The sequence below is a fragment of the Mesoplodon bidens genome (assembly GCF_964165515.1).
Source record: "Mesoplodon bidens genome assembly, chromosome: 11".
Classification (NCBI taxonomy): Eukaryota; Metazoa; Chordata; class Mammalia; order Artiodactyla; family Ziphiidae; genus Mesoplodon; species Mesoplodon bidens.
In genome coordinates this window covers 64,648,710-64,674,703 of record NC_138167.1, presented here as the reverse complement: position 1 = coordinate 64,674,703, position 25,994 = coordinate 64,648,710, and the positions used below count along the sequence as shown (strand labels likewise).

Genomic DNA, 25,994 nt, shown 5'->3' with positions numbered 1-25,994 from the left:
ACCTTAAGAGCAACTTTACTCAGCCTTGGATTCAGTCTTTTCCTGCGCCCCAGATATCTATCCATCTAGTTAGTCCCCAAGTTTTGCTGATTTATCCTTCCGAAGTTTTTTGAAACTGTCCCTTCTTCTTCTTTCCTGGTGATACCTTCCTTGTCTGGGACTTTTTATATCACATCTAGATTTTAGATAGGGCACATTTAGTCACTCATTTTATATTCTGTGTTCTTATTCTATGCCAGGCACCAGGCTGGAACCTAGAGATACATATATTGTGGTCCCTGTCCTCTGGAAGGGGAAGGAGATATAAACAAGCTTATTAGGACTGTGCTAGAGGGGAGGTACAAGACGTGTAGGAGCTCAGGGGAGGCCCGTAGCTCTGCCTGAGTGGACCAGGGAAGGCTTCCTGGAGGAGTGGATGTCCTACCTTATTCTTTGAGGAGAAATAGGAGTGTGTGTAGTAGAGAAGGTGAAGCTCAACCAGTAGGTATTGACTAAATACCTCGAATTCCAGGGTCATGCTATGGGTTGTGCTGGGTTTGGGGAGACAGAGATGAATCAGATAAGGGCCTTCCCTCAAAGATCTCACAGTCCCGTCCCATCAGCTTAACTTGTCAGGACTGCTCCATGAGGGCTGCTAGCAAATATGTGCTGTCCAGAGCCTCTCATCTCTCCTGGGAAGGCAGTAAAGAAACCAACAAGCCCTGATCCCCGGCCTCTGCCATGTCATTTTGTGGTAGGGATCGAGTCAGTGGTGAGGAGCCTACAGGGAATCCTGAGGATGAACAACACCGAGCTGCACAAGCAGGGCCTGCTGCTCTTTGCTCAGATCCTGACTCGGTAAGCAAAGTAGTGAAGCGTCAGGCCTGTAGGGGCCAGACTGGAGAAGGAAAGAAGTGAGGTATTTATTCCTGGTGGGGTCAGTGATAGGAGTTCACACATTTCTCATTTACAATTTCTCAGGCAGCCAGAGGAGATCAAGCTGTTCACAAGCTCAGCCATGTGCAGAGATGCTGGCCGTGCCCTCCAAGAGGCAGTGAACAGCCCTGTGCTGGAGGTGGCTGCCGAGGCAGTAAAGGCCATTTCTGCCTTTCTGAGGTGAGAGACCCAGACAGGCTGAACTTTCCACCCCTCATGTACCCGAGGGCCTGTCAAGGCCAGAGCAGCTTCCAGGGGATACTTGTCCTTTAGGTCAGGGAAATTTCATTGAATTATTTCTTCCGCTGCTCTATTGACTCTGTTCTGTCTTCCTGGAACTGCCATTTGGATGTTGGGCATCCTGGATTGGTCATCTGATTTTCTTTGTTTTGTTCCTTTCTTTTCTTTGTCTGACAGTTTTTTATCTTTTTGTTATTATGTACTAGTTTCCAGGAGATTTTCTTTTTTTTTTTTTTAGATGTTGGGGGTAGGAGTTTATTAATTAATTTCTTTATTTTTGCTGTGTCGGGTCTTCGTTTCTGTGCGAGGGCTTTCTCTAGTTGTGGCAAGCGGGGGTCACTCTTCATCGCGGTGCGCGGGCCTCTCACTATCGCGGCCTCTCCCGTTGCAGAGCACAAGCTCCAGACGCGCAGGCTCAGTAGTTGTGGCTCACGGGCCTAGTCGCTCCGCGGCATGCGGGATCCTCCCAGACCAGGGCTCGAACCCGTGTCCCCTGCATTAGCAGGCAGATTCTCAACCACTGCGCCACCAGGGAAGCCCCGAGATTTTCTTGACTTTATCTTCAACCCTACTATTGAGTGTTTTATTTCTGCTTTCATATTTTTAATTTGGAAGAGTTCTTTCCAATTCTCTGCATGTTTTTTTTAAATAGGATTTTATTCTGTATCTATTATGTGGATGTAACTTTTTAAAACTAGGTCATTTGTTTTAGTCCAGACCTTGCCCCCACTTCCTTTCTACTAATTTTTCCTTGTGCCTAAAATACTCTTCCCTTAAATCTTTGCATGACTGGCCTCTTCCCATCATTCAGGTCTCATTCAGAGTGTCCTTCCCTAACTGACCCATTTGCCTATTACAGCACTTACCAGACACTTGACAGTTCTTGTTTATTCATTTGTTCTGTGTCTCCTCCACTATATAAGATAATCTTCAAGAGATAAGGGACCGTGTCATTTTTTTCACTGCTATATGCCTCACTCCTAATAGATACTCAGTATATGAATGATGTTAAAATGGATGGTGAGACTAAGGGATCCTAGGGTCATGATGGGAAATCATTCTGTAGTAAGATGCTTGATATCTTGAAAAAACTAATGGAGGAAACCCATATTTATTTATATAGAAAATTTTACTTTGTTTCCACATCCTCCCTTTTAAAAATCTAACAAAGTAATATATTTAAGTGATAAAAAATAAAATACGCACAAGGTTTATAATGAAAAGGAACAGCTCCCTGTCCCCACTTCCTAAAGGAAACTAATTTTAACTCATTTTGGTTTTAGTTCTGGTGATTTATCTCCCTAAATCTAAACAATATGCTTGTAATGCTATTTCTTTATTTGTCAATTTAGAACATTATTCATTGACTTGCCAATAAGAAAAACAAGACTTAGGTCACATTATATTGTCTTCTCTATACTTCCTTGGCATTGTTGCTAGTTACTATTTTATGTTAATTTATGTTATGTTTTCAAACTTTTAAATAATATACTTAAAACTTGTGTTTCTTGTTCCCTCAACTTGAAGCAGTATCTCTTGATGCCCTTCTTGGTTAGCTGATTATATTAGCACCCCAGCTCTTTCTTTCCCTTTTCCTCGTTACCGTCTACTTCTCAATGTCAGCTGTACCTTTAATTTTATTTATTTATTTATTTTAAAAGGAAGATCTGGGGGGTGAAATGTCCATTGGGGACTTTATTTTATTTTATAATTTTTTTTTAATTTTATAAATTTATTTATTTATTTTTGGCTGCGTTGGGTCTTCGTTGCTGCACGCGGGCTTTCTCTAGTTGCAGTGCGCAGGCTTCTCGTGGCAGTGGTTTCTCTTGTTGCAGAGCATGAGCTTTAGGTGCGTGGGCTTCAGTGGTTGTGGCATGTGGGCTCAGTAGTTGTGGCACATGGACTCAGTAGTTGTGGCTTGTGGGCTCTAGAGCGCAGGCTCAGTAGTTGTGGTGCACGGGCTTAGGTGCTCCGCGGCACATGGGATCTTCCCGGACCAGGGCTGGAACCCGTGTCCCCTGCATTGGCAGGCGGATTCTTATCCACTGTGCCACCAGGGAAGTTCCCTATACCTTTAATTTTATATTGTAAAGTTTGTTAACATTTATAGTCTCTTCTGTAACTATATTTAAGTCTTTGTCAGTTGACTCTAGGTTGCTTCTAAAAATTGAATAAAAGAATAGCATTTACATTATAATGGCTTCAGTTTGTCTCTTTTCCCCTTTTGTCCTTTCCTGGATTTGAATCTCTAAATCTGGGGCATGAATCCCAACAAGGGTGAGATGAGTAAACCAACAGGGTAACAAAGGCATAGAGTAAGAGCCAGAGTCAATCAGAAGTTCCCATGCAGAGCTGGAAATCTCCCGGGAGGTCAGTGTTATGGGGGACTGGTAGCACCTTTGTCACCTTTCAAGCAGGAGGTAGTATTTGAGCTGTGCTACGAGGGATGAGAGAGATTTAGATTTGTGGAAGGACCAGGGTTGGCCAAAACATGTAGGTAGGAAAATTTAGGGATTACTGAGGGTACGGTAGCCAGTCTGGCCAGCAGGTTGTGTGAAGGGGAGTAGTACATGAAGAAGCCAGAAAGCTGGTTGGGTCAGAATTGTGGAGAGATGTGGGTAGGGGGCTGGTTATTAATCCTTAGATAATTTTACTTTTGACTTTAATTTTTCAGAATTTTTACTGAGGTGGTGCCTCTGAGGTGGAGTGGTTCAGAGGGTCTCTGGGGAGCACAACTGGAAGGAGGAATGAAGAGTGAGAACTGTTGAAAGAATTTAAAGATGGCAGAACCAGGGCTTGACAATCAATGTTGGATAGAAAGTTAGAGCTTCCAGAAATGAAGAGGGAAAGGGGAAATCAAGCCTTCACTATATACAATTAACGGAGTGCCTGTTAGAAGGCCCAGCAGATTGCTCTCAGTGTTCACATGTCAATCCCAAATTCCCAGTCTATCCCTCCCCCCACCCTTCCCCCTGGTAACCATAAGATTGTTCTCTGTGAGTCTGTTTTTCTGTTTTGTAAATAAGTTCATTTGTATCATTTTTTTTTAGATTCCACGTATAAGCGATATCATATGATATTTGTTTTTCTCTGTCTGACTTACTTCACTTAATATGATAATCTCCAGGTCTACCCATGCTGCTACAAATGGCATTGTTTCATTCTTCTTTTTTTTAAAATTTATTTATTTTATTTATTTATTTTTGGCTGCGTTGGGTCTTTGTTGCTGTGCGTGGGCTTTCTCTAGTTGCGACAAGTGGGTGCTACTCTTCGTTGCAGTGCGCGGGCTTCTCATTGCGGTGGCTTCTCTTGTTGCGGAGCATGGGCTCTAGGCGCACGGGCTTCAGTAGTTGTGGCTCTCAGGCTCTAGGGTGCAGGCTCACTAGTTGTGGCACACAGGCTTAGTTGCTCTGCGGCATGTGGGATCTTCCTGGACCAGGGCTCGAACCCACGTCCCCTGCATTGGCAGGCGATTTCTTAACCACTGCACCACTAGGGAAGTCCCCTTTTTAGAGTTTTGACTCTTAGAAAGTTCTTCCTTATATTCCTTCAATAAGATCTGGGTCTTTGATAACGTTTACCTATTGATCCTGATTTTCCTCATCAAGGAAACAGAAAGCAAATTTGATCTGTCGTCCCCAAGACAGTTTATCACTTATTTGAGAACAGTGACCACCTTCTGTTCTAGATAGTACTTTTTTCACTGGGAGGCCCTTCTCAGTGAGAAAACCTTCTGTATCTTTAATAACAATAATGATAGTCTTAGCTGTCATTTATAAGGACTTACTATCTAGCAAACATCGTGCTGAGTGCTTGGCATACATTATCCAATTTGATCCTTAGAATAATTCTATGAGGAGAGTACTATTAACTTTCATTGACTAGATGAGGAAACTGAGGGCTAGAGCGGATGAGGAATGTGCACGAAGTCATGCAGCAGATAAATGTTGGAGCAAGGGTTTTTATCCGATCAGATCCTGGACCCGTGTTCTGATCTACCACCTGTCCCCCATTGCCTGAGAACCTGAGGGTACCTTGGAGTGCCCTTACCTCACCATAGGCCTACCTTTGTCTCTCTGGGTGCAGGAAGGATCATCAGAGTGCTCTACCTGTGCTGTACAAGGAGCTGCAGGCCTTGCTCAAAGCCATGCTGAGCCGGTGTGCAGATTTTTCCCAGACCCCGCTGAACTGGAGGCCCCTGGTCAGTGCACTGCAGCCTGCTTCTTCTGGAGATTATGCTGTAATGTGTTTTTGGAAGATAATTAGTACATTGCATTACCTTTATATGCCACTTTATAGGTTTTTCTCATGCACACACACCTACAATGAGATGTTATTTTTTTCCTAACTGCGGAACTGTGGGGCTTAATAATTGTTATCCTCATTATGAACGTGAAGTCGCAGGGGTTAAATAGTTTTTGTCTCAGGTCCAAAGCTAGCAAGGACCTGAGTTTGGATAGTAAATCCCAGGGTGTTTGTACCCAAGCCTACTACACACTTTGTCTTTTATATCATCCAAGCAGGTATGGTAAACATGCTCACAAAATTATTTAAGGCTGAATTTGCTATAATTTTAGAAAGAATCTGACCAATGTGCAGTGTGTCATAATTGTTGGCTTTTAATCGTCCATGGACTTAAAATATCAGAAGAAATACTATTAATGTGAGTGCTGATTATGTCTTTCAGGATTAACTTTGGAAACTAAGCTCTTCATGCCTGATGCGGTGGGGATTTTTGTGTGTTTTGGAGCAATAATATGGGCATTATAGCCAGTTAGGCTAATGTCCACAAGCCTGTGACAGTTTTCTGCGTATAATAGAACAAGAACCAGTCCTGTGCTTCACAGGGAGACAAGTGGTTAAGGTTTCCTCTTCTACCATTTTTTAAAGGAGCTATTAGATGGCTGGATTTGTGAGGATGTACCTAAGATCCCCTGGAAATTGTTAGGTGTATGGGAATGCCAGACTCCAGTGTGAGAGGAAGAAGTCTGTAGTCCTCTAAGCAAAGACTAGAACACGGAGTAGGTACTTGACCAATAGGTTCCCCTCTTTCCTTCTCACCTCAGGGCCATGCCTCCAGTAGAGATTCGGAGAAGACCGTTCTTCGAAGAGGAAGGTTCCTCCTGAGCACTCTGGAGGGATTTAGGAATGCCTGCAGGTGAGCGGCCCTCTGTGGTCTGATGAGGTAGTAGTGTGGAGGGTGGGTGTAGAAAGGAATCGGACAAAGGATGAAGCTCTGGAAGCAACACTTGATTTCTGATGCTTTGCTGCGTAGTGAGAGGACTTTGGCTGGGATGGAGGTTGGGGATGCGTGTGGGGTGTGGAATGGGTATGTGGAGGCGGTTTCTAAAGATTCCCTCCTGGGGAAGTTTTTGTTACTGTGCAATGAGGTTGTATCTCACTCCGCTTTGTCCCTCTTCCCAAGTAACCTAGTGCTATAGGTGTTCACTGAATGCTTGTTGGATTAATTCAGTTCACATTAACAAATATTTGTTGTATCTACTGTGTGCCAGGCCTGGTGCTAGATAGTGGGAGTAGAAAGGTAAGTCAGATTAGCTCCTACCCACAAGGAGCTCACAGTCTCTTGGGGAAGAGACAGTTTTGTTTATATGTGTGGAATTCATTACGTTGTCACAAACCTGGGGAAGGCATTCCAAGTAGAAAGAGAAGCATATGTAAAGGCAAAGAGATGTGAAACAGCAAACAGCATGGTGTGTTCAGGGAAGTACATGTAGTAGGGTGGATGAGTCATGTGTTATGGGAGAGAGGGTAGGGAGCACGAAGCTGAAGAGGTGACCAAAGACCAGGTTCTCCCTCACTGAGGTGTCTGGAATTTTCTCTAGATCTGCTGGTCGGGATACTTTCCCTGAGCCCTGAGCTCAGGTATCCCTCTAGGAGGATGCTTCTAACCTTTATGTTGCATAGGTAGTTGTAGATATACCCACACATTGATTTCTCAGGTTGGCTGTGGAATTCCAGAACGAGCCTTCGGCCCAGGAGAATCCATTCACAGCTCCCAGTGCTGAGAAAGAAGACACCTTGGAGGCCTTCTCAGAATTTCTTCTCAGTGCCTGTGACTCCTTGTGTATCCCCATGGTGATGGTGGGTTTTCCTGAGCCTTGGACAGCATGAAGCTTGGGGAGGAGAAGAATGTGAGGGCAAGCCAGGCTGAGAGGCACGAGACAGTGACTCGACTACTCAGCTGGACCTTCTGAGAGTCGTAGCAGTGTTGTTCTTGCAGCCACTTTTCCTTTGGTTTTAAAATCACAGTATAGTGTTTGGTTGTAAATAATAGATTAATAGATGCCTCTTAAAAAGTAGAAAGCAGTAATAATAAAATAATAAATAGGTCATGTTTATGAAGTGATAAATGCCTTATATTCATAATTTAACCCTCCCAGTGACCCTGTGAAATAAGTCCTATCATTTCCCCCAGTTTAAAGATGAGGTTGTCATTTTTCTGTGGTTGTAAAGCAAGTATATGACAGTGCTGAGGTTTGAACCTATGTGTTTTTCTGCTTAGTAAAAAGTAGCAGTCAATGTCTGATCTAGGCTTCACTAAGGAGCACATATGTGAGTTCTGTAAAATGACAGGTGAGAGACCTGAAGAGAGCCCTGGGTTTGAGCTGACTTGAGATGGAGATAGTAGGAAGAGCGAGGTCCAGAGCTGTTGACTGCCCAGATGACCTTGGGTGAGTCTTGTCCTCTTTGAGGTTTGGACATCCTGTGAACCTGTGAGGAGCCACTGTTAGCTGGGAAAAGACACCTCCAAAATACCCACTGGGAACAGTAGGTGGCAGCAGGGGAGCATCCTCTGGTTCTGACAGGAGAGAGCCTCTTTTCCTTGAAGAAGCCTCTGAGGCAGCATGCCAGGGTCTTCAGGTGGGTAGCTCTCAGGAGCCCGGGATTGCAGCCCTGACTGGCTCGCACTAGCAGTAGCCCTTCCTCACCTGCTCTGCCTTCCTCCTAGATTTATGGAGCGTTAGAGCTAGATCTAGAGCTAGATCATAGAATTACTGTATTATTCTTGCTTTCTACTTTTCTGTATTTTACACATTTTCTTTAATGAGCTTGTATTACTTTTCTAGTCAAAAAAATCTTGGTTTGAAAACCAAATGAAAAGTATCTGTAAGAACCATGTCCCTGAGGCCCTCCCTATTTACACACAGGGAACTGAAACAGCGAGAAGGGAGGGGTTGACTGACCCAAGGGCACACAGCGACTTTGTACAGAGCTTGAAATAGAACTCAAGTTTCTCTACTCTTAACCCGGAGCTCTGTCTACCATATCAGGCTGCCTCATGATTCTGTTCAATGATCACATGAAAAATAAACGTGAAGGAAGTTTGTAAACTAAATTATTATGTTAGAAGCATGAGCGTCACTCTGCATTACAGTTTAGAAAGTGCCTTTTACACATGAGATATCATTTGTTTCTGGGAGGTAGGACTTGTTATTTCTGTTTTACTCTTTGGTAGAGGCCCAGAGAGGTAATGAATCTTGAACAATTTATTAAGTGGCAGAAGATGTAAGCCTTGGATGCAGGCTTGTGACTTCAGGTCCCCTAGCGTTTTTTGTGCCCTTGAAATGAAAGAATTTAGTCTCCCATTGCTAGATGATGCAATTTTTGCTGATGCTGTTTCTTCTTCGGAGGCTCAGTCCTGGAGGACTGTGCTCTCCCTCTTGGTTCTTTGCAGAGGTACTCGGAACAGGCCGCTCATCCAGCCTTGATGGAGGTTTTCCTCTCAGTTCTGCACAGCCTTTTTGTCATCGTCCCCCATATGAAGGAGAAATTCTCCAAGAAGCTTGGTAGGCAGCAGGCAAGTGTGGAAGTTGGGAGGGAGGCAGGCACCTTAGGCAGCTGCTCAGGGTACTTAAAGAGTGCATAACCTGTGGATGGGAGGCTTACGTATTCATTCAGAATCAACATCCACACTCTGCCTAGTGTTGAGTGGAAGGGTATATCATCCATCAATCAAAAGTCCTTAAAGGCAGTTCTCAAATGAATTGACACTTCTCTGAGAATGTCAAGAAGGTTCCAGTTCAGAGCCCACAACAGACCTCCTTCCCCTAATTATTCTCATACTCCACATTCCCTCAGACCTCACAAGATGTTTAGTGTCTCTGGCTCCTGAGCCCTGAATGACAGAAGTATCCCCAGTCATTGTGACAACTGAAAAATGTCCTATGTACTTGCAAGTGCCTTATAGAAGAGTGGTAGCACTCTGTGTGAAAGTGCTGTCTAACTATACTATACTGAAATGCCTTCCTAAAGTTGAACCCAAGTGGCTCTTGACTCCTTCATCCTTCTCCAGGTCTTCTTGCATGTATTTATTTTCTTCCCTCACTAGTCATTTTTTCTCTTCGAAATATAAACCTTCCTTTCCCACGTCTCCAGTTTTCATACTATAAATACCTCAATTGCAGAGTAAGCCCAGGAATCAGAGTCAGAGTCTCCTTTATCCTATTCAGAAAGTGGTAGTGATGGTGAGAATGGGAAGGGGAGATAGCCAAAAGCAGAAAAGGGAGTAGAGAGAATGGTAGTAATAATTAATAACTAACATTTATAATATTAAACTCTTACTATGTGTTAGATACTGTTTTAAGTGCTTTACATGTATTCATTCATTTAATTCTCAGAAAAGCTCTAATGAGTGTGTACTATGATTATCCTCATTCTGCTGACGAGCACTTTGAAACTCAGGTTGGACAACTTGCCCAAGGTCACACAGGAAGTGGTGTGCCCAGGATTCAAACTCAGGGAATCTAATCTGGCTCTAGAGCCTGCTTTCTTAATCTTTATGCTATGCCTGCCCCTTATCATTATCATTTACTGTCTTGTCTTTTATTCCTGTCATAGCATGCAGTGGGAAGTCTGCCATGGAGAGGTAGCCAGGGCTCAATCATGAAGGGCCTTGTTGACCAGGTTGGGAATTTGGACTTTATCTTGGGAGCATTGAGTCTTAAAGAAGGAGAGTGACAGGCTCAGATTGCTGTTTCAGAAAGATCCTTCTTAGAACAGTGCGGACCATGAGTTAGAGGGAGGCAAGATTGGAGGCAAGAAGTTCAGCCTCTTGCATTAACTCCGGTTGGTGTTAGGAACTAAGGTAGTATGTGTGTGGGGGTGGGTGGGCTGTGGTGGAATGATTGGATGTAGGGCATGAGGGAGAGGGAATAGTTTAGGGTAATGCCTTGGCTTCTGGCTGCCGTCTAGGTGGGTGGTGGTGTTTTTTATTGAGAGGAGGCTCCCTAGAGGAGGATCTGGTTTGGGAAGGCAGTAGAGGGTGTGATCAGTTTGGATCAGGGTACCTCTGAGATGCCTGTGAGATGTCCCAGTGGAGCTTTTAGGTAGGTAATTGACTAGGTCTGAAGTCATGGGAAACATCTTGTCTTAAATATAGTGTCACTTGAAAGAAAAACGCACAATGTAAGAGTTGTAAGTTAAGTTTTATTTGGGGACCTTGCTGAGGACTATAGCCCGGGAGACAGCCTCTCAGATAGCTCTGAGGAACTGCTCCAAAGAGGTAAGCGGGAAGCCACAATATATATGAACTTTTTTGCTTGGAAAACATGTAGTCAATCATAAAAAGATTACTGCTAGTCACAAAAAATGGACATCTCAAGTTAATGATTTTAGTGTCTTTTTTTGTGTATGGGAAGATGCAAAAATCTGGGGTCATTTGAAATTTTTCCTTAGATAGCCATCTTAACTATCTAGGGGCCAGTATCTCCAAAGCACAGAATGTTTCCTGTTTTTCCCCATCCTGACTTCCTCTCAGGGTATACTGTTGGTGGGCTGAGCAACTGCATTGGCTAATGGCTTGATCCTTGTAGAATTGGAATAGCAGGCAGCATTTTTTTCTTGACAATAAATATAGAAGTTTTTATCATCCAGCCTTTCAATTATTCTTTAAACATTAATTGGGTACCTACTACATGAAAGGCACTGTCCTAGGGCAGAGGATGTAGCAGTGAACAAAACAGACCCCTGTCCTTGTGGGGCTGAGTCTCTAGTGGGGAGCAGGTGAGATTCCTCATGGTGAGTGTGTAAAATGAGATGATCAAAGGACCAAGACAAAATAAAGTACAATATTTAGTGGTCAGGAGGAACAGATTACTCCAAAGTCCACTGGTAAGGAATGGTTGGAGAGGTAGGAAGAAACCCAGAAGGGGATGACATTAGGGAAGCCAAGTGAAGAGAGTTTTGTAGATGAGGGAGTGGTCATGAGTGTCAGATGCATCCCAGAGGTCAAGTAAGACAAGGACTGAAAAATGTACATTGGACTTGGCATCATGTAGGCTGTTGGTGACCTTGGCCAGAGCAGTTGCTGTGAGTGGTTGGGTTGTAAGCCGACTGTAGTGAGTTGAAGAGTGAGTGCAAGGTGAGGCAGTAAAGACAAAATAGGCAAATCTTTCCATAAGTTTGGCGTAAGGGGGGAGGTGAGAATTGGGGGTGTAATTGGAAGGGGACATGGAGTTAGGAAGGATTTTACTACCCCCTAAGACTGGAAACACTTATTCTGTTAGCAGTGTATACGAAGGAGCAGTAGAGAAATCCAGGGGTACTCAGCAGAGCAAGGTCCTTGGAAAGGAGAGGGGCCAGGATCCAGAGCTGGGGAGTTGAGGGGCATACCTTTTGCAGTTGTCTGTATATTTGATGTGGGATTTTGAGGGAGTTTCTGATTGATGGTCTGGGTCATCCTGGAGAGGTCCCTTGTCGCTGTTCAGAGGTATCTTTGTTCTCTCTCGGAGAGTACAGGAAACCCTTAGGAAGCTATTCCATGTAGGAAGTGGGAGGAACTTCTAGGAGAGGGTAGGAGGCTGTGTGGAAGAGGGGAAAAAGTAGGACCTTTGTGATTAGCACATATGGGTTGTGTAATAAACATCCCTTGTTTATTGATATTGGGCAAATTAATTTTCTTATCTGCAGTGTCCTCAGCTAGAACATGGTGATAATAATGGGAGTGAAATGAGACAACGTATGTAGATTTCCTGAATGAGTGTACCTCTTAGTCATCGTGACAACTGACATATACTCCTTTCCTTCCCTTCATCTGCTCTTTCTGCTTGCCATACTTCAAGAGCCAAGAGAATCCAGTCTTGGGGTGCTGAATGGGTGCAGTTTCAGGAAGTGTAGATCTCTGGTGGGGCAGTGGTGCAGAGCGCAAGGCATGTAGAGAAAGTGTGATTACAGGGAGATCTCTAGAGCCTGAAGCCAGGTAGAACAGGGTCAGGGCCCAAACTGCAAGAGAAAAGAGGGAAGCAGGCACCGCCAGCCAAGAGGGGGCAGAGACCTGAAGTCGGGGGTGGAGAAACTCTGGAACCCTGAGGGTCTGTACCACAAGGAACCCTTCCAGCAGGCAAACCGGGCATTCCCCTGCTGAGGGAGCCATGGGTTAAACTGCTGTCCTGGAAAGTTGCTGTGAAACTCTGAGGGATTAATTCCCTACCAGAAGCCCTGCGATAGAATAAGATTATCCCCAGCCCTGGAGCTGGTGTAGTGGGAGCTCTTGTCAAGAATCCTGCTTTTACAGGGACCAAGGATGGACAGGACAGAGGTCAGTTTTTTTTTTTTTACATCTTTATTTGAGTATAATTGCTTCACAATGGTGTGTTAGTTTCTGCTTTATAACAAAGTGAATGAGTTATACATATACGTATGTTCCCATATCTCTTCCCTCTTGCATCTCCCTCCCTCCCACCTTCCCTATCCCACCCATCTAGGTGGTCACAAAGCACCGAGCTGATCTCCCTGTGCTATGCGGCTGCTTCCCACTAGCTATCTACCTCACGTTTGGTAGTGTATATATGTCCATGCCACTCTTTCGCTTTGTCACAGCTTACCCTTCCCCCTCCCCATATCCTCAAGCCCATTCTCTAGTAGGTCTGTGTCTTTATTCCTGTCCTGCCCCTAGGTTCTTCATGACATTTTTTTTCTTAAATTCCATATATATGTGTTAGCATACGGTATTTGTCTTTCTCTTTCTGACTTACTTCACTCTGTATGACAGACTCTAGGTCTATCCACCTCATTACAAATAGCTCAATTTCGTTTCTTTTTATGGCTGAGTAAGAGGTCAGTTTTGACAGAGAGCTGCATGGCAGGGCGGGGTGGGAGCGGGGAGACTAGGAGAGTCAGGCAGTGCAGGGGCCTGGGCCAGGGTCAGCAGCTAATGCAGACTGTTCATCAGAAAGGAAGATGAAGTTTTATTCAGTACCTACTCTGAGCTAAGTATTTGTTAGATCTTCTATATTCATTTATTTTACTTAGTTTCACAACAACCTTCGAGGTATAGATATCAAAACTGAGTCTCAGAGAAGTTAAATAAGTGTTCCAGAGTCACATTTCTAGATAGTGATGGAGAAAATGTCAAACTCAGGTCTGTGTGACTCCAGAACTAGTACCACCCAGACTTGGGAGTCTCTGTAACAAGTCTAGTTTAAATTGTTCTCTGCTTTCTTCTCAATTCTCCCAAGCTGCCTCGTCCTTCATACACCTGATCCTGGAACTGAAGGCCAGGTTCTGCAGGGGCCTGAGGTATGTATGGTCCCAAGGGGACAAGTGTCCTTCTTGACTGGACAAGTGGAAATTTCTGATTGGTGTGGTTTAGTCATAGGACCTTGTGGGGGATTGACACAGTGTGGGAATTGCTCAGCAGCCGATGGTACGAGCTGGATGGGCTCCTGTAGCTTTTACTTGTCTGGTTCTAATACGACTCTCATTCCATGTGATACTTGGATGGGCACCTGTAACATCAAAACTGGAAGGACTCTTAGAGATCATTTGTCTAACCCCTCATTTTACAAACAAGGAAACCAAGGCCCTCACAGGGTAATCGATGCTGTGTCCATCAAGAGAGAGTCGTGTTCCAGTTGCTGCCAGCCCAGCAATTCCAGAGGAGAGACTCTCTTGTTCAAAGCAGAGAGGTTGCTGCCTCAGTCTGTCTCTAGGTTTCTAGGACAGCCTTCCGTGCCTTCCCATTTTTGATTTGCCACCTGTCTGCATTTACTCAGCAGATTCCACTTGTTACTGCCTGCAGTCCTCAAGGTGACCTCAGTGCAGCCTCTAGCTCTCCTTCCATATCTCCAAATAGAACACCAACATTCAGGAGGGAATACAGGGATCCACCTGGATTCAAAGTCACAATTTTAGATGTTTGTAGTTCTCCTCAGCTACCCATTTTGGATTCAACAGCTTCCTCTTTTTCTAGTACTCCTCAGCCCTTTCCTGACCCAGGAGGACTTTTTTGTTTATATGTTTTATTTTATTTTATTTTTAAAATAAATTTATTTATTTTATTTTTGGCTGCGTTGGGTCTTCGTTGCTGCGCGCAGGCTTTCTCTAGTTGCGGCGAGTGGGGGCTACTCTTCGTTGCGGTGCGCGGGTTTCTCATGCGGTGGCTTCTCTTGTTGCGGAGCACGGGCTCTAGGTGCGTGGGCTTCACTAGTTGTGGCGCACGGGCTTAGTTGCTCCATGGCATGTGCGATCTTCCCAGACCAGGACTTAAACCTGTGTCCCCTGCATTGGCAGGTGGATTCTTAACCTCTGCACCACCAGGGAAGCCCTATATGTTTTATTAAATTGGAGCTTAGTAGCCCTCCTTGATTTATTTTTTTCAGGAAATTTTTAGTGAATGCCTATATGGGCCAAGTGCCTAAGTTACATCTGTGGGCAGCAGTTTCCATATTTACTTTTCACAACTACCTCCAGACCTTCTCTACCAGGGCCATGGTTAGAATTTCACTGGGCTCTGGCACAAAGCAGTGGTGCCCCAGTACACGGCAGGGATAATGCTGTCCCAGCCAAAGTAGCAATGTCCTCTCTTGTTCTGTCTTCCTCTTCTCCCACTAAGTCACTCAGCCCTAAACCAGGTGTGTTCCAGTTTCCTCTACTACATGTGCATCAACCTCCTCTCAGCTCCAGAGAAGACAGGACCACCTTCCCAAGAAGGTAAGATGCTGTAGTTTGACCACTCATGAGGTCTGTGGTGGTCTTTTAGAGTCTGGATACCTTGCTGATTGGCTGGGTAGTGAGTCAGTACAGTAATAAGAAACCTTTGCTTGAAGCTACCCAGAGGAACCATGGAATCATGGAATGATGGAACTGTAGGCTGCTTCCTAGGGAGGTGAGATAATAAGTAAATCAGAAAACAGTGGAATCCAAGCCTCTGGGACCTTTAGACCATAAGGGTTGAGAAGGACCCTAAAGCTCAACAAGTCCAGTTCCTCCCATGACCAACTTTTCTGCATTGTCCCTCATACCAGGCCTCTTGCTCTCTGCCTGTTACCTCCAGAGATCTTTGCTCAAAATATCTTTTTTTTTAAACCTAATATGAGATTTTCCTAGTCTGTGTTTTCATGCAGAAGTGTATTTGTTGTAGAAATGGGGAAATGGCGAGTACTCTAGAATGTTAAAGTTAGAAGGTACTTTATTTATTTATTTTTGGCTGTGTTGGGTCTTCGTTTGTGTGCAAGGGCTTTCTCTAGTTGTGGCAAGCGGGGGCCACTCTTCATTGCGGTGCGCGGGCCTCTCACTATCGCAGCTTCTCTTGTTGCGGAGCATAGGCTCCAGACGTGCAGGCTCAGTAGTTGTGACTCACGGGCCTAGTTGCTCTGCGGCATGTGGGATCTTCCCAGTCCAGGGCTCGAACCCGTGTCCCCTGCATCGGCAGGCACATTCTCAACCACTGTGCCACCAGGGAAGCCCTGCTCAAAATATCTTGAACAGCCTGTTTCATTTCTTCGTTCCTTCATTCAAGAAATATTTCTTGAGCATCTACTATGTGCCAGACTCTATTCAAGGAGCTGGTAATAGGGATACAAAGTCCTGTTCTAATGGAGTGGGAGAGGCAGGCAATAAACACGTAGATATAATGTCAGGGGTGGATGGGTGCTATGAAAAAAAATAAAGCTAGGTGAAGGGATAGGCGGTGATGGAAGGAGGAGGTACATGTTAGATAGGGTTTTCATGAGGAGGTGAGGAGGTGGCATGTTGGCGGAGGTCTGAGTGAGGTCAAGGAGTCCCATGCACCATCTAGGTTGGTGGAGCAGCAGATGCAGGGCTGAGAGCTGGAGGTTTTCCCTTTTGCTGAGTATTAGTCAAGCTTCTGCAGCATGTCGGGAGGCCTAAGTGCAGCTGTGGATACGGTGATAATTACGATATGTTCTCTGCCCTAAGGAGTTCCTCTATCCTAGATGTCTCCCTCTTGCTATAACATAAAACAGTTTAATCATTGTTTTATTCATTCATTCAACAAATATCATGCCTTCTTTGTGGGTGACATTTGCTGCTGGCTGTGTTTCCTCTTTGTACATTTATGAAGATGTTGTCTTCTCCCTACAGACTTCCCAAACCGCTCTGTTTCCTTTGTCTTTCTCAGACACTGTTCTGAGAGAGACAGAGCACAGGTGAGCATCTTCATTCCTTCTAGCACGGTGTGGCTCCTGGTTCTCTCACTGCACCAGCCACTCCTCTCTGCTCGGGGTCCAGCTCTCTGCCTCCTGTTCAGGTGTGGTCTGGCCTGCACAGAGAATGACATGGTGACTTCCGCCATGGTGGCAGCCACATCACAACAGCCTCTCGTGTTCACCAGCACCAGCCCCTGCTGCAGGCAGCTCCCTCTCTTGTTGGAATAGGAGGGGCCCCACATGTCTGCCCCCTCAGACCCTGAGATCTTGTCATATCTCAGAGCACCAGGAACAGCAGCGACCTTACTTACATGCAGACTGCTTCTTTCTTTTATATATGGATGTGCGAGGCTCAAGGATATTAGTTTTGTTATTATCACAATGGTCATAGTGTGCTTTGGTGGAAAAGGCCCTAAGCTTAGAATTAGGAAACCTGACCTGGCTCTGCTAGCACATCGCAGCGGGACATCCACTTGGCCGTGGGCCCACCGCACTGGCAGGACGGACCCTTTCATTTGACCTCTAACTTGGCCCCCTGCTTTCAGTCTCTCATCCTCCAGCCAGTCTTCACCGACTGCTAGAGGATCTATCCTTAACACCTCAACTACCCTGGGCTTTAGCCATTGTCCCCAAACATCAGTCTGTGGGGCACTGTCTGACAGTGATGGAGTTTTCTCTGGTCTATGGTGAAGTTTGGAAAATAAGGGTAATGTAGTGAATTTTCCATAAAGGTGATTTTATTCAAAATTTAAGCTCTGAGGTCCTTTTCTTTCATATTCTTTTGGTATTCAAATGTTCTTTCTTTTAAGAAACAAGTTTCATAAGAAACTTAGGAATCCATTCTCAGGATAAAATCCATATTCTCTACTCATCATTCAAGGTCTTTCACAGTCTAGCTACAAATTACATCACACAGTCCCAAACCCCTAACACGCCACATCTATTCACTGATGGGCCAGTCACACTGAACTCCTTGCTGCCCCTTATACACGACTTCCTCTTATGCCTCCAGGCTGCTGAACTCCTTGCTTCCTGGCTCAGGGAGTCTCTTCCCTCCTTTCTCTGCCTGTTTCCTCTTCACCCTCCACAGTTCCCTCCTCTTTGAGCTTGCCCTCCCCATCGCAGGTGGCTTGAGTCACTCTCTCTTCCATGCTTGAACATGGCACTGATCACATGTCCTGTAATTATCTGTCTCATTATCTGCTTTTTTCCCACCAGCTGCCAGCTACTGGAGGTAGGGCCCATGTCTCACAGCCTGGCCTAGAGTAGCCAATCAAGTGAATGAATGTATCTGTGTCCTTCCACATGCTACCTTTAGTCTCTCCTGGTAGAGAGGAAGAGGAGACTGATTTCCTTTTATCCGGCATGTATCCTTGCTGCCCTGTGCAGTACTCTGTATGTAGTAGACACCCACGTGCTCATTACCTGCTCTCCCGTGTCCTTTGTGTGATTTTTCTCCTGCTTGTTCCCTCCCCAGAACTCTCTGCAGTGTCTGAGCTTCTGCAGCATGGGCTGCCCCAGATAAGCAGCAGGAGCCCTGAAAGCCTAGCTTTCCTGTCGGATTGCCAGTCTGTGGAGGGAGCCACTCGCCAGAAACAGTACTGCATCTTGCTCCTCTTCTACCTGGCCTACATTCACGAGGACAGGTCAGTGCTCAGAGCTGGTGGCTGACAGTTGGTTCTGGAACCTACATCTTTAGCCAAATTCAGTTGAATAAATGTTTACAGAGGCATCCTCTCCAAGCCTGGTGCTGGGTACTGGGGACACAGAGATAAGTGAGAAATGGCTTATATTCCTCAGGGGCTCACATTTTGGAGAGGGGGTTAAGACAGGTGGGTAGTCTGTCTAGAGACAGAGTCCTAGAATGCTAATGAGAGTTCCTTGATATCCCTGAGGGTGTTGTTCATGCACCAAAAAAATGTCAGTGGCTTACTTTGGTTTTAAGAATTACTATACAATTTTTTAAAATTTAAAATCAAAAGACTATTTTCTGTTAAGCTTTTAAAAAATAATTTATTGAGGTAAAATTTACATAATTAAATTAACCATTTTAAAGTGAACAATTCAGTGGCATTTAATATATTCACAGTGTTGTGCAACCACCATCTCTATCTAGTTCCAAAATATTTCCGTCACTCCAAAGTAAAACCTCTTATCCATTAAGCAGTCACTACCCATTCCTTTTTCTGCTCCACTCCTGGCAACCAACAGTCTGTGTTCTGTCTCTATGGATTTATCTATTCTGAACACTTCCTATAGATGTGGTCATAGAGTGTGTGACCTTTTGCACCTGGCTTCTTCCACTTAGCACAGTGTTTTCAAGATTCATCCAGTGAGCATGATGTTTGTAGCATGCATTGGTACTTTATTCTTTTTTTATGGCTGAATAATATACCGTTGTATATATACACCACAATTTGTTTATTCTTTCATCCATGGCTGGACATTTGGGCTGTTTCCACCTTTTGGCTATTGTGAATAGTAATGCTGTGAATATGTGTATACATGTATTTGTTTGAGTACTTGTTTTTCTCTTCCTTTTCTGTATATACTAGGTGTAGAATTGAGGAGTCATATGGCAATACAATGTTTAACGTTTTGAGGAACTTCCAAATTGTCTTCCAGAGTAGCTGCAATCCTACCAGCAATATTTGAGGGTTCCAGTTTCTCCATATCCTTGTTAACACTTGTTGTCCATCTTTTTGATTATAGCCAGCCTAGCGGTTATGAAGTGGTTTTTGCATTGTGGTTTTGATTAGCATTTCCCTAATGACTAATGATTTTGAACATCTTTTCATGTGCTTGTTGGCCATTTGTACGCCTTCTTTGGAGAAATTCAGATCTTTGACCCATTTTTTTTTTTTTTTGCGGTATGCAGGCCTCTCACCGCTGTGGCCTCTCCCGTTGCGGAGCACAGGCTCCGGACGCGCAGGCCCAGCGGCCATGGCTCACGGGCCCAGCCGCTCCGCGGCATGTGGGATATTCCCGGACTGGGGCACGAACCCGTGTCCCCTGCATTGGCAGGCGGACTCTCAACCACTGCGCCACCAGGGGAGCCCCTGACCCATTTTTTTAACTGAGTTGTAAGAGTCTTTATATGTTCTAGATGCAAGTCCCTTATTAGATATATGATTTGCAATTTTTTTCTCCCGTTCAGTTAGTTGTCTTTTAACTTTCTTGATGGCATCCTTTGAAGCACAGAGTTTGAAATTTTTATTAAATCTAATTTTAAAAATTTGGGGGGAGATGAAATATGTCTGTTTTTTTCTGTTGTCATTTATGCTTTTGGTGTTGATTCTAAGAAACCATTTTCTAACCCAAAGTCATGAAGATTTACTCCTATATTTTCTTCTATAGATATTTTCTTTCACAATTTAAGCTCTTACATATAGGTTTATGATCCATTTTGATTTAACTTTTATGATGGTGTGAGGTAGGGGTCCAACTTCTTTTTTTTGCATGTGGCTTATACAGATGTTCTAGCACCACTTGTTGAAAAGATTATTTTTCCCCCTTTGAATTGTCTTGACACCCTCACTGAACATCACTTAACCCATGTGATAGTTTAAAAGTTTTTTTCTGGACTTCCCTGGTAGCACAGTGGTTAAGAACTTGCCTGCCAACGCAGGGGACACAGGTTCGAGCCCTGGTCCGGAGAGCAACTAAGCCCATGCGCCACAACTACTGAGTCTGAGCTCTAGAGCCCGTGAGCCACAACTACTGAGCCTGCGCGCCACAACTACTGAAGCCCGCACACCTAGAGCCCCTGCTCCGCAGCAAGAGAAGCCACCACAATGAGAAGCCCATGCACCGTGATGAAGAGTAGCCCCCACTCTCCACCACTAGAGAAAGCCCCTGCACAGCAACGAAGACCCAACGCAGCCAAAAATAAATAAATAAATAAATAAATGTATATATATATATATATATATATATATATATATATATATATAAAGTTTTTTTCTTATTTTAAAACTCGTGCTTATTGTAAAAACTCAAGAAAAATGATTGGCTATAACGTTAAAATAGTTCCCCATACACCTGCCAGAGTTAACTACTATTAGGTACCCTCCATGAACTCTTCTGTGTGTTAAAAAACACAAATATAGGGACTTCCCTGGTGGCACAGTGGTAAGAATCCACCTGCCAGTGAGGGGGGACGCGGGTTCGAGCCCCGGTCCGGGAAGATCCCTCGTGCCGCGGAGCAACTGAGCCTGTGCACCACAGCTACCGAGCCTGCGCTCTAGAGCCTGCGAGCCACAGCTACTGAAGTCCACGTGCCTAGAGCTCGTGCCCTGCAACAAGAGAAGCCACTGTAATGAGAAGCCCGCGCATCCCAACGACGAGTAGCCCCCGCTCGCCACAACTAGAGAAAGCAACGAAGACCCAACGGAGCCAAAAATAATAATAAAACAAAACAAACACAAATATACTTTTTTTTTAATATACAGAATGGGATATAATACAAGGTCTTCAACTTGCTTTATAACTTAACAGTATATCTTGGACATCTTTCCACGCTACTACATGTATTAACAGGTCTACCTTATTCTTTTGGTAGCATAATATTTATATTATGGCTATTATCCATTTTCTTTTTAGTTTTTAAATAAACATTTTATTTTGGAGTAATTTTAGATTTACAGAAAAGTTACTCTTCACCCATTTTCTCCTAATACATAACTGTGGTACATTTATCAAACTAAGACAGTAACATTGGCACATTACTATTTTTTCCAATGTTTTAAATTGTAAAATAAACATAAAATTTACCATCTTAACTATTTTTACTGTACAGTTCAGTAGTATTAAATACATTCATAATGTTGTGCTACCATTACCACTATCCATCTCCAGCACTCTTTTCATTTTGCAAAACTGAGACTCTATACCCATTAAACAGTAAGTCCATTCCCCCCTGCCCCCAGCCCCTGCAACCACCATTTTACTTTCTGTTCCTATGATTTTGACTATGCTAAGTACTAATTATAGTGGAATCATACAGTATTTGTCTTTTTGTGACTGGCTTATTTCACTTAGCATAATGTCTTAAGGTTCATCCAAGCTGTAGCATATGTCATAATTTCCCTCCTTTTTTGCACCGAATAATATTCCATTGTATATGTATATACCACATTTTGCTTATCCATTCATCTGTCGATAGAGACTTGGGTTGCTTCCTTTTATTATATATTGTCAATAATGCTGCTGTGAACATAGGTATACAAATATCTCCCTGAGTCCCTGCTTTCGATTATTTTGCGTATATACCCAGAAGTGGAATTGCTAGATCATCTGGTCGTTCTATTTTTAATTTTTTGAGGAGATGTCATACTGTTTTCCACAGTGGCTGTACCATTTTACAGTCCCACCAGCAGTGCACAAGGGTTCCAATTTCTCCACATCCTCTCCAATACTTATTTTTGTTTTTGTTTTTGTTTTGATAGTAGCCATCCTAATGGATGTGAGGTTGTTATCTCATAGTTTTGATTTGCGTTTCCCTAATGATTAGTGATGTTGAGCATCTTTTCATGTGCTTATTGGCCATTTGTATATCTTCTTTGGAGAAATGTCTATTCAAATCTTTTGCTCATTTTTTAATCAGATTGTTTGAACTTTTTTGTTGTTGAGTTTTAGGAGTTCTCTATGTATTCTGGATACTAATTCCTTATTAGATATATGATTTGCAAATAATTTCTCCCATTCTGTGAGTTGCCTTTTACTCTGTTGGTAGTCTTTTGATGCACAAAATTTTTTTTTTTTTTTTTTTTTTTTTTTTTTTCTTTTTGCGGTATGCGGGCCTCTCACTGTTGTGGCCTCTCCCGTTGCGGAGCACAGGCTCCGGACGCGCAGGCCCATCGGCCACGGCTCACGGGCCCAGCCGCTCCGCGGCATATGGGATCCTCCCAGACCGGGGCACGAACCCGTATCCCCTGCATCGGCAGGCGGACTCTCAACCACTGCGCCACCAGGGAGGCCCCACAAAATTTTTAAACTTTCATAAAGTCCAATTGTTTATTTTTTCTTTTATTGCCTATGCCGTTGGTGTCATAACCAAGGATTCATTGCCAAATTCAATGTCAAGAAAGTTTTGCCTTATGTTTTTTTCTAAAAATTTTATAGTTTTAGGTCTTAAGTGTGGATCCACTTGGGGTTAATTTTTTTTAATATCGCGTTAGGTAAGAGTCTAACTTCATTTTGTTGTGTGTGGAAATCTGGTTTTCCCAGCACCATTTGTTGAAAAGACTGTCCTTTCCCCATTGAATGGTCTTGGCACCCTTGTTGAAAATCATTTGATGATATATGTGAAGGTACAATACTATTAACTAAGCTTTATTCAGATTTCACCAATTTTTCCTCTATTGTCCCTTTTCTGTTCTAGGACACAATCCAGGATACTGCATTGCATTTAGTATTACCTATTTAAAAATGTTTAATTTTGGGGGGTCTTAATCTGATAGGTGAGACATAGGGTAGAAAATTTAAAAGATATAAAAGGGTATATAGTGAAGTCAGTTTCCTCCTCATCCCCATCTCCCTTGCATGTACAAGTATAGGTGTCTCCCTCCCCAAGAAAGTAGCCCATTGAACACACAAATGTTTAATGATAAATACGAGAAGCGTGGACTGACTGCCAAAGCAGGGCCTCCTGAACCCCAGAAGCAGCATCCTTCTCTTTAACACTGCCAGTCCAGCTGCCTGATGCTTTACCTTCTAGGTGTGAGTGAGGAGTCTCTGACCTCTAATAGAGCCTTGCACAAAGCATAGAACTATGTGCTATGCATGTGTGATGATGCTTTGTTAAATATATACAACACACTCTTTGTGCAAGGTGTCATTAGATTGTGGACATGCTGGGACAGAAGGACAGTGGCTGAGGGAGGATGTGGCAGGGCAGGACAGCCATTTCTGCCTTTTTCGCTCAGACTCTCCTTGGTTGACAGGTTTGTCTCAGAGGCGGAGTTATTCGTGGCTGTGCGAAGCTTCCTCCTGTCTCTGCAGGACCAGGGTGAATGCCCTCCACTGGTGGTCTTCAGAGCTTCCATCTATCTACTTGCAATCTGCCAGGACAAAGACTGTGTGCTAGATGAGGTATGGACCAAAGTGCCTGGGGCTTTTCTTCCTCCTCCTGCACCTCTTTACATCATGGTTCCTTGGGAGACTATGATGATGTATATATAGAGAAGGTGGGTGGCAGAGAGAGAGAGTGTGTGTTGGGGGAGTGGGGGAAGATAGAGTGCTGATATATACATAGCCCTTGTAACTTAGCCAGTTCTCTCAACAGTACTGGGAGGCAGAGATTATTATTTCCATTTTATAGATAAGAAAATCAAGACTTAGGTTAAAGTATTGATAACTTTTGCTAGGTCACACAGTTAATTGATGGCGTAACCAGGACTCCAGCTCAGACTTGACCAACTCCCAAGGCTCTTTTCTTAGTACCACCTCTGGTTTATGCAGGAGGAAAGAGGTGTGAGGTGTCTCCAGGTAACAGTTTATCGAACAAAGTGTGTTGCCGGCACCCAGATCATTGTTAACCAGGCTGGTCTTGGATTGCTTTGAAGATGGTTATATGTTACAAGTTTTCTCTCTCTAGCTTCTTTATAAACTCTCAGGGGTGGAGGACTATGTCTGATTCATCACTGGATCTGTCACCTTTTCTACTGAAAATTGCTTTTATTCCTTAGATGTGGACTCTTCAACCTCAAATTAAGGATTCTCTTCCTTCAATGACTATTAATTTTGCCTTTTTAAAAAATTACTATTGGGGCTTCCCTGGTGGCGCAGTGGTTGAGAGTCCGCCTGCCGATGCAGGGGACACAGGTTCGTGCCCCGGTCTGGGAAAATCCCACATGCCGCGGAGCAGCTGGGCCCGTGAGCCATGGCCGCTGAGCCTGCGCATCCGGAGCCTGTGCTCCGCAATGGGAGAGGCCACAACAGTGAGAGGCCCGCATACCGCAAAAAAATAAAAATAAAAAATAAAAAATAAATAAAATAAATAAATAAAAAATAAAAAATTACTATTGGGGCAAATGTGACATGAGCAGACCTGGTTTAATTTGCATGGAATCAGGAAGGTATAGTAGAAGTGCAAGTGTTCTCAAGTAAGACAGATGTAGGTATATAATGTCCTATTGTCTCTCTTTTTGTGGTATTAGCAGCCATTGGTGATCATTCCCTAGATCCTTTAATTCATTAGGGATTGCAAAATATAATATCCTAATTCTGTCATTCTCTCTTTGTTTATTAACTGGACTATTTGTATAAAAAGAAACTTCTCTCACCAACTATTCAGTTACTCTCAATGGTAGATTGTATAGGAAGCATAGGGTGAATGTTTGATTCTTTCCCTTTAATTACCAGTTTTCAAAAAAAATGAGTTGGTTGCCTAGCACTCGCTAAAAGTGACCAAAGAGATTTTTTTAGTATCATTATGAGCTCATCGATTTAAAAATATTTGATGGTTTCAATCCACTATATTATCCTTTTGAGGATCAAGTCGTCCTATCTTTGGCCAGTGGGAGCCTATTCAAGGTTGCTCCTAAGTCCTTTTGATACAACCTTAGTAGTCTTTGACAGAGTTTGAGTTTTCTTTTCTTTTTTTAAAATAAATTTATTTATTTATTATTTTTATTTTTGGCTGCTGCACGCGGACTTTCTCTAGTTGTGGCGAACGGGGGCTACTCTCCATTGCGGTGCGCGGGCTTCTCGTTGCGGTGCTTCTCTTGTTGCCGAGCATGACCTCTAGGTGTGCTGGCTTCAGTAGTTGTGGCATGTGGGCTCTGGAGTGCAGGCTCAGTAGTTGTGGTGCACAGGCTTAGTTGCTCCACAGCATGTGGGATCTTCCCGGACCAGGGCTCGAACCCGTGTCCCCTACATTGGCAGGCGGATTCTTAACCACTGCACCACCAGGGAAGCCTGAGTTTGAGTTTTCTAGTATCACAAGATGCTTCAGGCGTTCCTGCTTTCCCATCCTGTCTTGATTCTACCCAGTTAGGCTTTCACTCTTACCATATCCCTGAAAATGCACTTGTCAAAGTCACCAATAACATACATGGCTAAAGCCAGTAGTCAGTATTTTAGTCATCATCTTACTTGACCTATCAACAGCATCTCTTTTCTTTGAAACACTGCTTTTACTTGGCATCTAGAATACCGGGTATTCCTAGTTTTCCTCCTACTTCTCTGGCAGTTATGTCTCAGTGTATTTTGCTGATTCTCTTTTATCGCCTTGACCTCTGAATGTTGTAGTACCTTAGGGCTCAGTCTGTGACTGCTTTTATTTTTTCTCTAAACTTACTGCTTTGATGATCTCATACAGTCTCATGGTTTAATTCATGGCTAGATTAAACAGGATCACTCTGGCCACTAGGACAATATAACAGAGGAGTACAAGGGTGAGGGTGCAGAAACCAGCTAGGAGGCTACAGC

At 43.8% G+C, this 25,994-nt stretch overlaps 1 protein-coding gene across 1 annotated transcript in view; it reads left to right on the top strand.

The window, feature by feature from the left end:
- MEI1 (meiotic double-stranded break formation protein 1) overlaps positions 1 to 25,994 on the top strand; it is a gene marked incomplete at both ends in the record, with an annotated part of 68,757 nt that overhangs the window by 12,341 nt on the left and 30,422 nt on the right. The window contains 10 exons of the mRNA XM_081248088.1: positions 738 to 837; positions 961 to 1,095; positions 5,242 to 5,356; positions 6,222 to 6,313; positions 7,116 to 7,257; positions 8,852 to 8,963; positions 13,632 to 13,692; positions 15,008 to 15,105; positions 18,040 to 18,208; positions 23,507 to 23,654. Of these exons, the coding sequence (XP_081104214.1) occupies positions 738 to 837; positions 961 to 1,095; positions 5,242 to 5,356; positions 6,222 to 6,313; positions 7,116 to 7,257; positions 8,852 to 8,963; positions 13,632 to 13,692; positions 15,008 to 15,105; positions 18,040 to 18,208; positions 23,507 to 23,654 (1,172 nt within the window). The remainder of the gene's footprint in view (positions 1 to 737; positions 838 to 960; positions 1,096 to 5,241; positions 5,357 to 6,221; positions 6,314 to 7,115; positions 7,258 to 8,851; positions 8,964 to 13,631; positions 13,693 to 15,007; positions 15,106 to 18,039; positions 18,209 to 23,506; positions 23,655 to 25,994) is intronic.